Source organism: Puma concolor, chromosome B2, assembly GCF_028749965.1.
Source record: "Puma concolor isolate L17-30 chromosome B2, mPumCon1.1.hap2, whole genome shotgun sequence".
Lineage (NCBI taxonomy): Eukaryota > Metazoa > Chordata > Mammalia > Carnivora > Felidae > Puma > Puma concolor.
This window is the reverse complement of record NC_141671.1, coordinates 120,732,087-120,744,589: the sequence shown is the minus strand read 5'-3', so window position 1 is coordinate 120,744,589 and position 12,503 is coordinate 120,732,087. Positions and strand designations below refer to the sequence as shown.

At 35.3% G+C, this 12,503-nt stretch overlaps 1 protein-coding gene across 2 annotated transcripts in view; it reads left to right on the top strand.

Annotated features, from left to right (window-relative positions):
* The window catches only part of MED23 (mediator complex subunit 23), a 46,975-nt gene that overhangs the window by 3,679 nt on the left and 30,793 nt on the right, over positions 1 to 12,503 (top strand). Inside the window, exons 5-11 of one of the 2 annotated variants that reach the window (XM_086707858.1) lie at positions 965 to 1,076; positions 3,084 to 3,182; positions 3,783 to 3,884; positions 4,469 to 4,538; positions 6,017 to 6,129; positions 7,590 to 7,685; positions 8,232 to 8,249. In XM_086707858.1, the coding sequence (XP_086563984.1) occupies positions 965 to 1,076; positions 3,084 to 3,182; positions 3,783 to 3,884; positions 4,469 to 4,538; positions 6,017 to 6,129; positions 7,590 to 7,685; positions 8,232 to 8,249 (610 nt within the window). The remainder of the gene's footprint in view (positions 1 to 964; positions 1,077 to 3,083; positions 3,183 to 3,782; positions 3,885 to 4,468; positions 4,539 to 6,016; positions 6,130 to 7,589; positions 7,686 to 8,231; positions 8,250 to 12,503) is intronic. The other variant, XM_086707859.1, reaches the window with a different exon arrangement.

Below are 12,503 nucleotides of genomic sequence, written 5' to 3'. Positions count from 1 at the left end.
TTAATATTTGGAAATTGATCCAGGTTGTTATAATAGAGTAAAAGAATGAAAAAGGAGGTTAGGCTCAACAAGTAATCCTTCATAAAACGTCAGGTTTTAGTTTCTAGGATATAGTATTCTTAGAATTGTGTACATAAAAGCTCAAAACCAGGCGGGCTTTGCCTTTCAACTCAGGAGCTAGGATCACTTAACTTTTCCTGCACAATGAACTACATGAACACATTGTGACTTAAAACAATAATAATCCTCTTATTAACACTCATGGTTGCAATGATTGACTGAGTTCAGTAGGCAGTTTTTCTCAGGATCTTGAGATTGCAGTCAGATGGTAGCTATGGCTATAGTTATCACAAAGGTTTCCCCATTCATGTCTGGTGGTTGATGCCTGGCTGTCATCTGAGACTCTAGCTGGGGCTATCATCTGGAATCTATACATGCCCTCTCCTCGTCATCTGGACTTTCTCACAGCATGATGGCACCCAACACAAGCATTCAAAAGAAGGCTAGACAGAAGCTACATTACCTTGCCTTGGATGTCATAAGCGCCCCTTTTGCCATAATCTTAGGCCTGCCCAGATTTTAGGGAAGAGAGTGTAGACCCTTCTCCCACCTCTTCATGGGAGTAGTGTCAGTGTCACACTTTAAAAGAGCGTGTGGGATTGAAAATCTTGTTTCAGCCATCTTGGAAAAATACAATCTACCGCAAACTGATAGATGGTAAGCATTTCATCTATAGTTTCTGGTAGATTTCTGTCTAGTAAGAATGTACACAATATTATCGTGTTCTGTTTTTTGTTCTTTCACTTAAGTGAAAAAAATGTACATAATTTTTTAAAGTACGTTTGAAAAGTAATGTTCCTTTCTCAGAAACGCTATGATAAATACACAGAATACACAGACCTTGGCTGTTAGAGCATTTGAAAAATTCTGTTGTGTAACTGGAATGGGTATTCTTATTTTCTAGGATGGTTTGTGAATCCCTGATAAACTCTGACACACTGGAATGGGAAAGAACGCAGCTTTGGGCCTTAACATTTAAACTAGTTCGGAAAATAATTGGGGGAGTGGATTACAAGGTATTTTTTCCTAATTATAAAAAGTAATCACTTTCAGACATGATTGATTTTTAGTGTGTAGATCTTAATTTCAGATGGAATAAATGAAATGGAAGCATTTATTTTTTGTTGTATTTCCTAAAGGAACTTAAAATTGCTCAGTGTTTCCCATAGCTTCTCTGCTCTCCTCCCAACATTCTTTTTATTTTTAAATTTTTTTAAATTTTTTTTTAATGTTATTTATTTTTGACAGAGAGAGAGAGACAGAGCATGAGCAGGGGAGGGCCAGAGAATGAGAGGGAGACACAGAATCTGAAACAGGCTCCAGGCTCTGAGCTGTCAGCACAGAGCTCGACACGGGGCTCGAACTCACAGACCATGAGATCATGACCTGAGCCGAAGTCAGACTCTCAACCGACTGAGCCACCCAGGCACCCCTCTCCTCCCAGCATTCTTAAAAATTCCAGTCCTAATATATATGATGAGTAGGGAAGTCACCAGCAGACTCTGTTGCCTTTTCATGTCACAGATCTTACAATGTTGCGCCCCTTTCAAATGAAAGAGCACAGAGCAGGGGCATGTGAAACCATGAAGGGATGTAGTCATCAGCTGCTAAAGGGAGCAAGCCCTGTTTCACCTCTGCTTTGACCTCCTTTGACCACATATGCTTCAGCGCTCTTCTCTTGACCCAGAATAACAGCACACACTCTCACTGTGTCTCGTGATACAACTCAGGGTCTCCCTTGCTGCAAACACCATTCTCCTTCATTCAGACTACCTTTGTTATTGTCCTTTTTGTTTTTTTTTTTTTTATTTTTATTTTATTATTTTTTTTTTCAACGTTTATTTATTTTTGGGACAGAGAGAGACACAGAGCATGAACGGGGGAGGGGCAGAGAGAGAGGGAGACACAGAATCGGAAACAGGCTCCAGGCTCCGAGCCATCAGCCCAGAGCCTGACGCGGGGCTCGAACTCACGGACCGCGAGATCGTGACCTGGCTGAAGTCGGACGCTTAACCGACTGCGCCACCCAGGCGCCCCATGTTATTGTCCTTTTTGAAAGGATTGCCATTGTCTGACCCTAGGCTTTATCTGTATTATCTGTATTTTCTCTAATCAGAAATGACTTAAACTGCTTAATTATTGATCTGAATCATGATTTCATACAAAATTAATTCTAAGAAGCTTTTTTCTTTCTTTCTTTCTTTCTTTCTTTTTTTAATTTTCTCTTTACTTACACTTCACTTTCCTTAGCAGGTTTACTTGGAGTTTTTGCTTTCTTCACTTGATCTTAGCCAAAAAGCCGAGAAGCGATGGAGTTTTTGCTTTCTAATTTGTAGGATGCCTTATAATTTTTTTTCTAATTTCTTTCATGTGTATGTTTTGTCTCTTTTTTGCAAGACTGATCACACAGTTCATACTCAATAAATGCATGTTAAATGAAATTTTTTCTCTATATATCTGATTCTGCTCTGAAATAAGGCAACTAGTAATAGATAGGAGATGACCAATTAACAGAATAGCCTTATTGGATAAGTTTGAGTGATTAGGTATGTGATGGATGAGAAGGGGGAGTAAAGTTAGAATACGACAAAGCGAGTAAGCAGAAGGGATCACCTGCCAGAAAATTTAATATTATGGCCCATGTCTCAGAGTGTTTTCGAGTTCTATTTAAATATATTTTTGTAAGCTCAAATTAAACTTTTTGGACTCTCATAACAATAGAAAGTGTAGTAATGTTGTGAGGGTCTGAAAAACTTAGCAGAGTGTGGACTGATTTTTATTTGTAAGTGACTTTCTTTGTTCATTCATATTGTAGGACATTCTTTAGAATTCTGTTTTGCAACATGACTCTTCTCTTGGGTTAATGTTAGGGACTTAAATGTTAGCTCTGATTCAGAAAAACTGAAAATGTGACATTGAAGGTAACATTTTTTTCTGATTATGTGATGTTGAAATTTTTAGGTGTTTTAACTAGCACAGGGGGCACTACTTAGTTTTAACCTATGAGTTTTTTCTTATATCAGGGTGTTCGAGATCTCTTAAAAGTGATTTTGGAGAAAATCTTGACAATTCCGAATACAGTGAGCTCAGCTGTTGTACAGCAGCTTCTAGCAGCAAGAGAGGTAATTTAGGACATGTTTGCAATTCATTGATCATAATCTCAAAAAAGTCTATGTTTATATAGATCTGTGCCTTTAAAATATATGGTAGTTTGTGAACTGTTCCATTTGGGTACTTCTACAAAAATCACTTCTAGTTTTACTGTTTATTATATTTTTATGATATTATTAAAATGTATTTTACTTTTATTGTATTTCTAATGAAAATTTTAATTAAGTCCTAGCTTTTAATTATGAAAACAATATAGACTTAAAGTATTTTCAGCTGTTATAAGACCATAGCCTGTGGACCACTGAAAGATCTTTGTGCTTAGTAACTAATGTTGCAAGAGTTGTTACTTTGATCTGTTGCTTTCCTCTTAGAGGCTACCAATATTTAAAACAAGGTTATTTACTAACATCCATTTCATTGTCCATTAATCTTCATTTTGAGAGATTCTTCACATATAAATGAATTCTTTTATGCTATAGTGTAAGCCCATTAAATCCATAATATCATATCTTTGCTTTTAATATCTTTGTTCTTGTTGCCACTGTTGCATTTAAAGGGCTTATCTGTGGAACTAATCAAGAACAGTAACATTGCTCTTTTATTTTTCTTAGGTTATAGCATATATCTTGGAAAGAAATGCCTGTCTATTACCAGCCTATTTTGCAGTCACAGAGATCAGGAAACTGTATCCTGAGGGAAAACTTCCACACTGGGTAAATCTGATATTTTCTGTATTTTTAATAGAAATTTTAATCAAAAATAGTTATATTAATCTAATTTTTGTGTTTTTTTTTACTTATTTTTTTTAAATTTACATCCAAATTAGTTAGCATATAGTGCAACAATGATTTCAAGAGTAGATTCCTTAGTGCCCTTACCCATTTAGCCCATCCCCCCTCCCCCAACCCCTCCCGTTATATTAATCTAATTTTTGTGTGCTTATTTTCAAAATGGTCACTTTTATCCTGAGATAAAATGTGCTTTTTTTTTTTATCATTATAATGTATTTGTTTTATTTTTCTGCTATCTTCTTGAGACAGTTTCTATATCATGTGTTAAAATATACCAGCTTCATCAAATAGCTAAGGACATGGTGGTATGATTTGGCTTAATTCAGGGACAGATGAACTGGGAAGTAATTCTTTGTAAGGAAGTATAAGAGGACTAACTTTTGAATCATTTTTATATGCTAGGTATTGTATTAAATTTTAACATATTGTCTCATTTTATATAAATGATGGTTATATTCAGAGCAGTCTTGATTTTATTTTTGTACTTGTTTTTGTTTTGTTTTTAGTTACTTGGAAACTTGGTATCAGACTTTGTGGATACCTTCAGGCCCACAGCAAGGATAAACTCCATTTGTGGTAGGATTATAATTTAAAATACACTAAATAATACCTGGTTTTTAGTCAGCTACTGAACAAAATTTGCAGATGTACCTTACACATGTCCTAGTGGTTTGTTATTTTGATAATTCTGTAGAAGCTTAATAATAGCCATTTCCTTGTTTTCAGGTACTTTTTGTGTTGAGTGTAGGGAGGAAAAAACAGGTGTCTGGACTAGGTCTAAGTTTCAGGTGGAATCATTCTAGAAGATGTTTTTCCTGGTGAAAAGAGGGAACTTTTATTAGAGCTAGTAAAGCCCCATAGGATCTCCAGGAAACTAGAAGTCTCAACCGATCTGTCCCTCTGAGGCCATAGTACACAAGACTATCAGGTTCTTTCAGCCCATTCCAATTCACACTTTTGTTCTGTACTTCATTTCTTTTGTTTTTCATTTTTTTCATGTTTTGTTAGACTCTCGGAATTTTTTAATTTATTTTTTCCTTAGATTGTTCTTTTTGAGAAAAAGAGAGAGAGCAGGGGAGGGGCAGAGAAAGAGAATCTGAAGCAGTCTCCACTATCAGCACTGAGCCTGATGCAGGACTTGATCTCACAACCCTGAGGTCATGACCTAAGCTGAAATCAGGAGTAGGACATTTAACTGACTTAGCCACCCAGGCACCCCTCAGAATTTTCTTTTAAAAATAATCACGTGATTTGGCAATTTGTGCAGTGTGCAGCAGTGTTTGGGTATATAGACCATTATTTAGTTGATGACCAAATTTTGAGCACTTCTTGTGAGTCAGGTGCTATTCTAGATTGGAAATACAAAAATAAAGCAAACAGACACTAGACAGATAGTTCTCAGACGTCTAGCTTTTGTAACTGAGTGGATATTGGCATCAGTTAATGAATTCTAGAAGTGGTGCAGATTTGAGAAGCATGATGAGTTCAACTTAAGATGTGTTAAGCTTGAGGTGCCTGTGGGACATCCAAGTGACAATATTCATTAGGCAGTCGGGTGTCTGAGTTGATGGTCATATGCTACATCTAAGGCCTCTAGGAACATCATGTGTAAAGTGAATCATGTTGACCCTAGACTAGAGATCTGTAAACTTTTTCTATAAATGGTGATATAGTAAATATTTTAGGCTTTAGGAGCCATTCAATCTGTTGGAACTACTCAGCTCTGTGATTGTGGTGCAAAAGCATCAGTGTTCCAGTAAGACTTTACAAAAACAGCGGCAAGCTGCATCTGGCCCACGGATTATAGTTTGCTATCTCTAACCTAGATACTTGGACAAATGTAACATTTTTGAATTTGGAATGTCTGTACAATTGGTCTTCGACCATCTGGACTAAAAATAATCAAAGAAAATTCCCGAAATTTAACTACAAGCTTTTTACAATCAGTGTCTGATTCAGCCCAGATATTTATTAAATATTCACAGAATGGTCAAAGGACCAGGCATTTCTGTGTTCATGTTTACTTAAAAACATTTTTTTTGTAATACATACAGGCCGCTGCAGCCTTCTGCCAGTTGTAAATAACTCGGGAGCCATTTGTAACTCGTGGAAATTGGATCCTGCAACTCTTCGTTTTCCCTTGAAAGGCCTCTTGCCATATGATAAGGTATGTAGATAAATCTAATGGAATTTTTGATCCATCTAACAGCCTTCATCCTGGATTATTTGATGTGTTGTGCTAAATTATCTCTTCATAGGCTGAAGAAGTACATATTTAATGAAAAATGGTTTGTGGTTTATCATGTGATTCTAGTATCCAATTATTCCCTGTGGTTTGTGATATTGTGGATGTTTATGCTCCAGTGGACAAAGCACATAGACTAAGAAAACTGAATCTTTAAGTAGAATCCTTGTTTTTATTCTTCCTTTACAAAGTGAGGACCAAAAATGAATTTGTGTGGTTCTTAAAATTTGAAGAGTGAACCTCTCCTTTGTTAGATTTTTTATTTTTATTTTTTTAAGTTTCTTTAAGTAATCTCTACACCCAACATGGGGCTTGAACTCACAACCCCAAGATCAAGAGTCACATGCTCTTCTGACTGAGCCAGCCAGGTGCCCTGACTTTTGTTAGATATTTTAGTGGAATCTAAAGTGGAATAGAGTATTCCCAAAGGAAAAAAATCTATAAGTATCAATAAAATGAAGCATGACATACAGATACAACACTATACTGAAATTTGATAGATTCATTATAGTATGGTTGAAATGGTTACAGAGCAAGGAATGGGGAAGACTAGATATTTTTCATGTAAATGTTTCGTGTCAAAAATGATGTACAGAGCGATTAGGAAACTTACTCAGAAGTGAGGAGAGTGAATAATGAAACTAAGGTCACAATTCTGAGTTCTCGGCATATTATTAGTCAGCAAATTTTAGAATGTGAAAGTGGTAACCTACATGGAATTTATAGTTACCATGATAGCAATGATATTGAAAATAGATAAATAAATTATGCACTTACTGTATGCCCAGCACTACTCTAAGAACTTTTTTGCAATAACCCTTATTCTCGACTATCGTCTTAGTGTCTCCATTATACATATGATGCAACTGAGACAGAGTGGGGTAGCAGTTTGGCTAAGGCCCCTTGTTTAGGAAATGGTAGAGTCAGTATTTGAACTCAGACAATCTGATTCCAGAATCTACACTCTTAACCCCTTTACTATCAAGTCATTTTCCTCCAAATTTGGAAGTAGTGTTTATATTAACACTATGAAAGTGATTGGAAACTGCCTCCATTCCTTTGGTTAGATTTCTGAGGAGAAGATTCTTTCCTTACAGTGATGCTTAAGACTTTCATGTGACTGTAACTGAAGTCATTTCAAAATTTAGCCTCTGTATGACCTTGGGCAAGTCCCTTCATCTCAGTTTTATCACCTATCAAATGAGGGGTGGGGTCAGATTAACTGTAAGCACTAAAATCCTATGATTTTTTTCCACTAGATACTGCCTACTGTATGAAGGTAACAAGTGCCTTTAGTGGATTTTTTTTATCCCAATTTCAAATTATTTGAATTAACATTTACTTTGATCTTGAAGCAATAATTTTTTTTATTTTCTTTAAAGGATCTGTTTGAACCACAGACTGCTTTGTTGAGATATGTATTGGAGCAGCCTTATTCCAGGGATATGGTCTGCAATATGCTAGGTTTAAATAAGCAGGTACTGTACTATGCTGGAAACCTAGTAAATTCTGCATAGAATCTGCACTATTCTTTTCTCTTTTCTTTGCTAGAGCTAACTGAGCAAAACAGTTAAGAACTATTTGGTGATTTTTTTTTTTTAATATGTGGTTTATTAAACAATGAATTGTTCCTATCATTTATATATTGCTTTAAAAATGTTTAAATTAAAAAGGAGATATTTTAAAAGTTGGTTTATTTTGCATTGCTTTTTTTTCTATAAGGCCAGTTTCAAGTATACCTTTTGCCAGAGAAACCTACACATGACTTAACCATAATTTTTGACTTTTTTGTTGTTTGGGTGCCTATTTTTATAACCCTTGGTATCTTCAGCGTGGCCTGGCTGCTGATTTTTTTCCCCCCTTTTTGGTGTATGTTTGTTTTTGGTGGTTTAACATGTGGGAGGGTTTGTGCTGACTCTGGGTTCCTTGAGGCTGGCCTCATAGTCACTGTTTTGTCTTTTCTTTTTTTCTTCCTTTATTTTTGTTCTGTCCTGTCTTGTCCTGCCCATCCTCCAATGCTCTAGACCTTGAACATTGCTCAGGTATGTTCACAACCTTACTGTTGTATTGTGACTAACGATACGCTGGCCGCTTTGTAGCCACTGATTCCATTTAGAGAATACATGTATGGTCGGGGCTTGAAATTGGCAGGACCATGCTGAGACCAAGGCCACTAAAACGAATTTCTTCTTGGGATATGAGAGTTGTTTTTGGTGGATTGTTTTTGGTTTTGGTTTTTGGTGTTTGTTTTTTTATATTCTTTTTTTTTTCTTTTTTCTTTTTTCCTTTTTTTTTTTTTTTTAACAAAAAGAGACAACACCTGGCACACAATAACACCTGTCACTTTTTGATGGGTGGTTTTTCCTTCCCACTCCATTTTCCTTTTTTTTTTTTTTTCTTTTTTTATACTTTAGGGCTAAAGCTCGCCTTGTGGAATTTTCAGACATGGAAAGATTTGTGGTGGCCTTTATCTTTCCGGATTATTAAAACATAAATAAATAACGTCTATAAAACTATTTACATTGCTTTGCCTTAAAACAAAAACAAATTAAAAACAAAACAAAAAAGAGGGAAAAGCACTTTACTAGAGATACGTTATTTTAAAAGTTGGAGTGGTAAACTTTATGCAGGGAAGGTTTTTTTGGAAACATGGGGATTGACTAAGAAATGTCACACTCTTAGGTGACCCCACACCTGCTTGACAAACACCCTTCTTTGTCAGTCTTTGCCAGAAGTGTCCTCCTCCTAGAGTGGGCTACTTGCAATTGAAGCTCACCTGTGGTGGGAGAAAAACACTATGGCCAAACTTTATGAACCAAACTCTTATACAGTCCCAAGTCTGTTCCAGGACTTTTCACCTTTGAGATTTTAAGCAAAATAGTGGTTCCAATTATTTTTGTTAAAAATTTTTGAGCCCAACATATTAAAATAGACCAGCTTTTTGATTTTAAAAAGACGTTCTTGTCTAGGTTACATAAAATAGCGTTACTGTTTGCAATACTATAGTGAAGGTTGTGCCAGTGCTTCCATTTATAAAGCCCTATTTTTAAGGACATATAGCTTGGCCATAAAACTTGCTCAGTGTTGAAACTTTGCATGCCAAACCTCACCCTAGTAGCAGTATCTCTTTTATTATTTTAAGTTTTTTCTTCTGAAAAATTTACCAAGTTTCCTTGTTTGGACAAGCCTATGTTCATGTGAAACTGAACTGCCTCACACTACAGTACCTGACAGTCGCTTCACACAATCTGTCAATTTAACATCTTAAATAGCAAGTCATTATTTCTGATCAGCTTTCACTTGAGTTAGAGGTAAGTATTCAGCCAACTTTGAAAGAATGCTTCATGCTATGTCTTAAAACTAATTTTTGCAATGAACTTTAAGTCATACTTGACTCAATTTTTTTTTTTTTTACAGTTTGGTGGATAAATGTACCCATGGTCATTTGAGCTGCGAGTACCTTCCCCCAGATAGCCTTAGCTATCATTAGCTTTTTTCTCTTGGGATGCAGCTCTTCTCAGACTAGAAATTGACAAAACAATTCATAGAAGAGTATTTCTGATTTGATTATTTTAATAACAAGTTTCAACCTAAAAAAAGTTTATGACTAAGACATAAATCCGTAAAAAATAAAGTTTATAATGGAAATGCTGACAGAACATTATTAGTATTGGTCCCACTGTAAACATTGTCAAAAGTTCACAATTCATCAGTAATTGTTTGGTACAAAACTCTGTAGTGAATGGACTTGTAGATGGAAGATATATGCTGAACTGACTTGATATATTAATTTTACCACCTGGAAAGTAGAGTAGAAAGTGAGAATACAAAGTATAAGGCATATGATTAAAAATAAACAAGTTATCTTATCACATCTTTTATCATTACAGAACTATATCCTGCACTATACTTTCTTGTCCTTTCTCTAGCAATGCAATAATTTACTCAAAGCTTGAAACTTTTTAAGAGCTGTCCATATTGCATTTTCCAGTAGGAATTGGGCTATATTTTATCCTAAAGTTGGTCACATTCAAAAAGTCATAAATAGCCCAGTTCTGTGACCAGCAAGGTGGAGTGTTCCCAGTGGAAGAATCCTGTTTTATATGTTCACACAGCTTCATGTTCTTTCTGCCCAAGAAGAACATTATATAACAGATACACCCCTCAAGCTCTTATGTGGTGGTGTGTGAACTCTGGCTACCCTGAGACAGTGATAGACCAATCACTCAATTATCTTTGAAAGGCACCATTGAAAGTGGTATTAACTGGCATAGGGCTGATTGGCAGAGAATATGATAAATGACGTACAAAGGGATTTTTCTTCCCAACTTGTCCTGAATAGGTATTGCTCTAAAATTGATTTCTAGCACTGAAATAATGGTTTGAAATTAACTTAAACCCACCTAAGTACAGTATGTTAAAATTTCACCACAAAAGCAGTACCAGAACTGTTACATCAAAAGGGTCAGGGGGCCACTTAATCTAGGATATAGTTACTTGGACTGAAAAGCATTATCATTTGCCACTTGAAATAGTGGTGAGAAAGAATCAGGGGCATGAGTGGAGGTCAATGTTAGTATTTCTATTAATGCCTTGTGCCTCCTTTTTAGCTTTTACCAAAGCTGAAAATTTTAAATAAGTTTCCAATACAGTTTGAGCTATCATGCAGAAATTGAAATGGTAAAATATTGAACTTAGATTCTTAATGTTAAAACAAGTTTTAACTAAATATTCATGTAAATATGATATAAACTAGCTAATTCAACTAAATGCCTAGATCTCGAAGGATTAAATTTACAGAAGCTTTCAGGAAGCATGTTGTGAATAGCCATAGAGCATCCATTGGCTTACAGAAGTATCATAGCCTAGTGATTGATAATCTTTATCAGATCATTAAACTGCTTTACAAATTCTCATTTGTTCCACTTTGTAAAATAATGTACATGGTGGAGAGTATTAATTTTAATGTACTTATTTTTTAGTAATGAAAACTAAAGCCAAACTTACTATTCTAAAGTAGTTAACGTAGATCATTTTATATTTCAACAGGGTTTTTGTTTTTTTTTTTTTTGTATTAATAAAATTGGCAAATAAACAGAGGAACTAACCTATCTTGAAACTTGGTTTGAGAAATATCCTTGGCTTTCATCAAAACACCTGGGAAACACAGAGTTAATCCTGATAAATGTTCTGGCACACTCAGACACCAGGGCATTAGATGTCATAGAGATTCCAGGCTGATTTAATTCTTAACAGAAAACTTAGAGGGAATTTGAATTGTGGTATGTATTGAAAGATCGTCAGCTTTAACTGTAAATTTCCTAGTTGTTCTTACTTTGTCAAAACCTTAATATTTTTGGTTTTCCTCTTTAAGTCATTAACTGTATGACTATTACTACACCCTAAAAATATGTAGGTAAAAGTCTGGTTTTTTAAAGACACACAACTAATACTAAAAAGGGAAGCTCCAAAATGACTCAGGTGCTAAAAACCAATTTTATTTAGTTTGCTCTTTTTTCCCCGAAGCAGACTGATGGAAGACCATCATGGATGGAGGAGTAGATGACAAATTGGTTAGTTTCCAAACTAGAAGGAAATTCCCATCAGTAATGAAAAATTCCTACTGGAAATCCTGGCTTTACTTCTTTTCACAAATTTTTCTGACTCTTGTATACTTTGAATGATTTCACTCTAAATTTGTGTTGTCTGACACATTCCTTAGGTTGTTGGTGGTTGGCAGAACTAGTGAATTTCAAGCCCTGTACACAGTAGTTTTGCATGCTGATTTAAGAAATAGTTCGTAGTGTTGTCTGTTGCACTTTGCTCTGCTTCATAATGATAATTACATTTGGAGGGAAAGTACTGTAGTCCCAACTGGTGGTGTTAATATTGCTATTTGTAAACCTGTAATGTGGTTGAACTGTGATCATGGCATTGTGTTTTGGAAAAAATATGAAACAACCATTGATGCTTACTGTTTCGGATAGATGTTTGTTTTATTTGCATGCTTTAAGAAAGTGCAGCTATATTGGAGCTTTACAAGTTTGGAGCTGGCAAAGAGCATGCAAAAGAGGGGATGCTATTCGTTATGTTTTGTTTTTTTCCCAAATCCGTCCCCATTTTGCATTTTTTCCCTAAATTTAAAGAAATCATATCCCTTTTTCATGGCAAAAGACTAATAATCACATCTAAAGCTTAGAAGGAAAGCATCTGTATTAGTAATTGTATTCACTAGAAAGGCTTCCAACTGCCTGGCTATTAAGTCATATAACATATTTTATAAAAGAAATATGAAA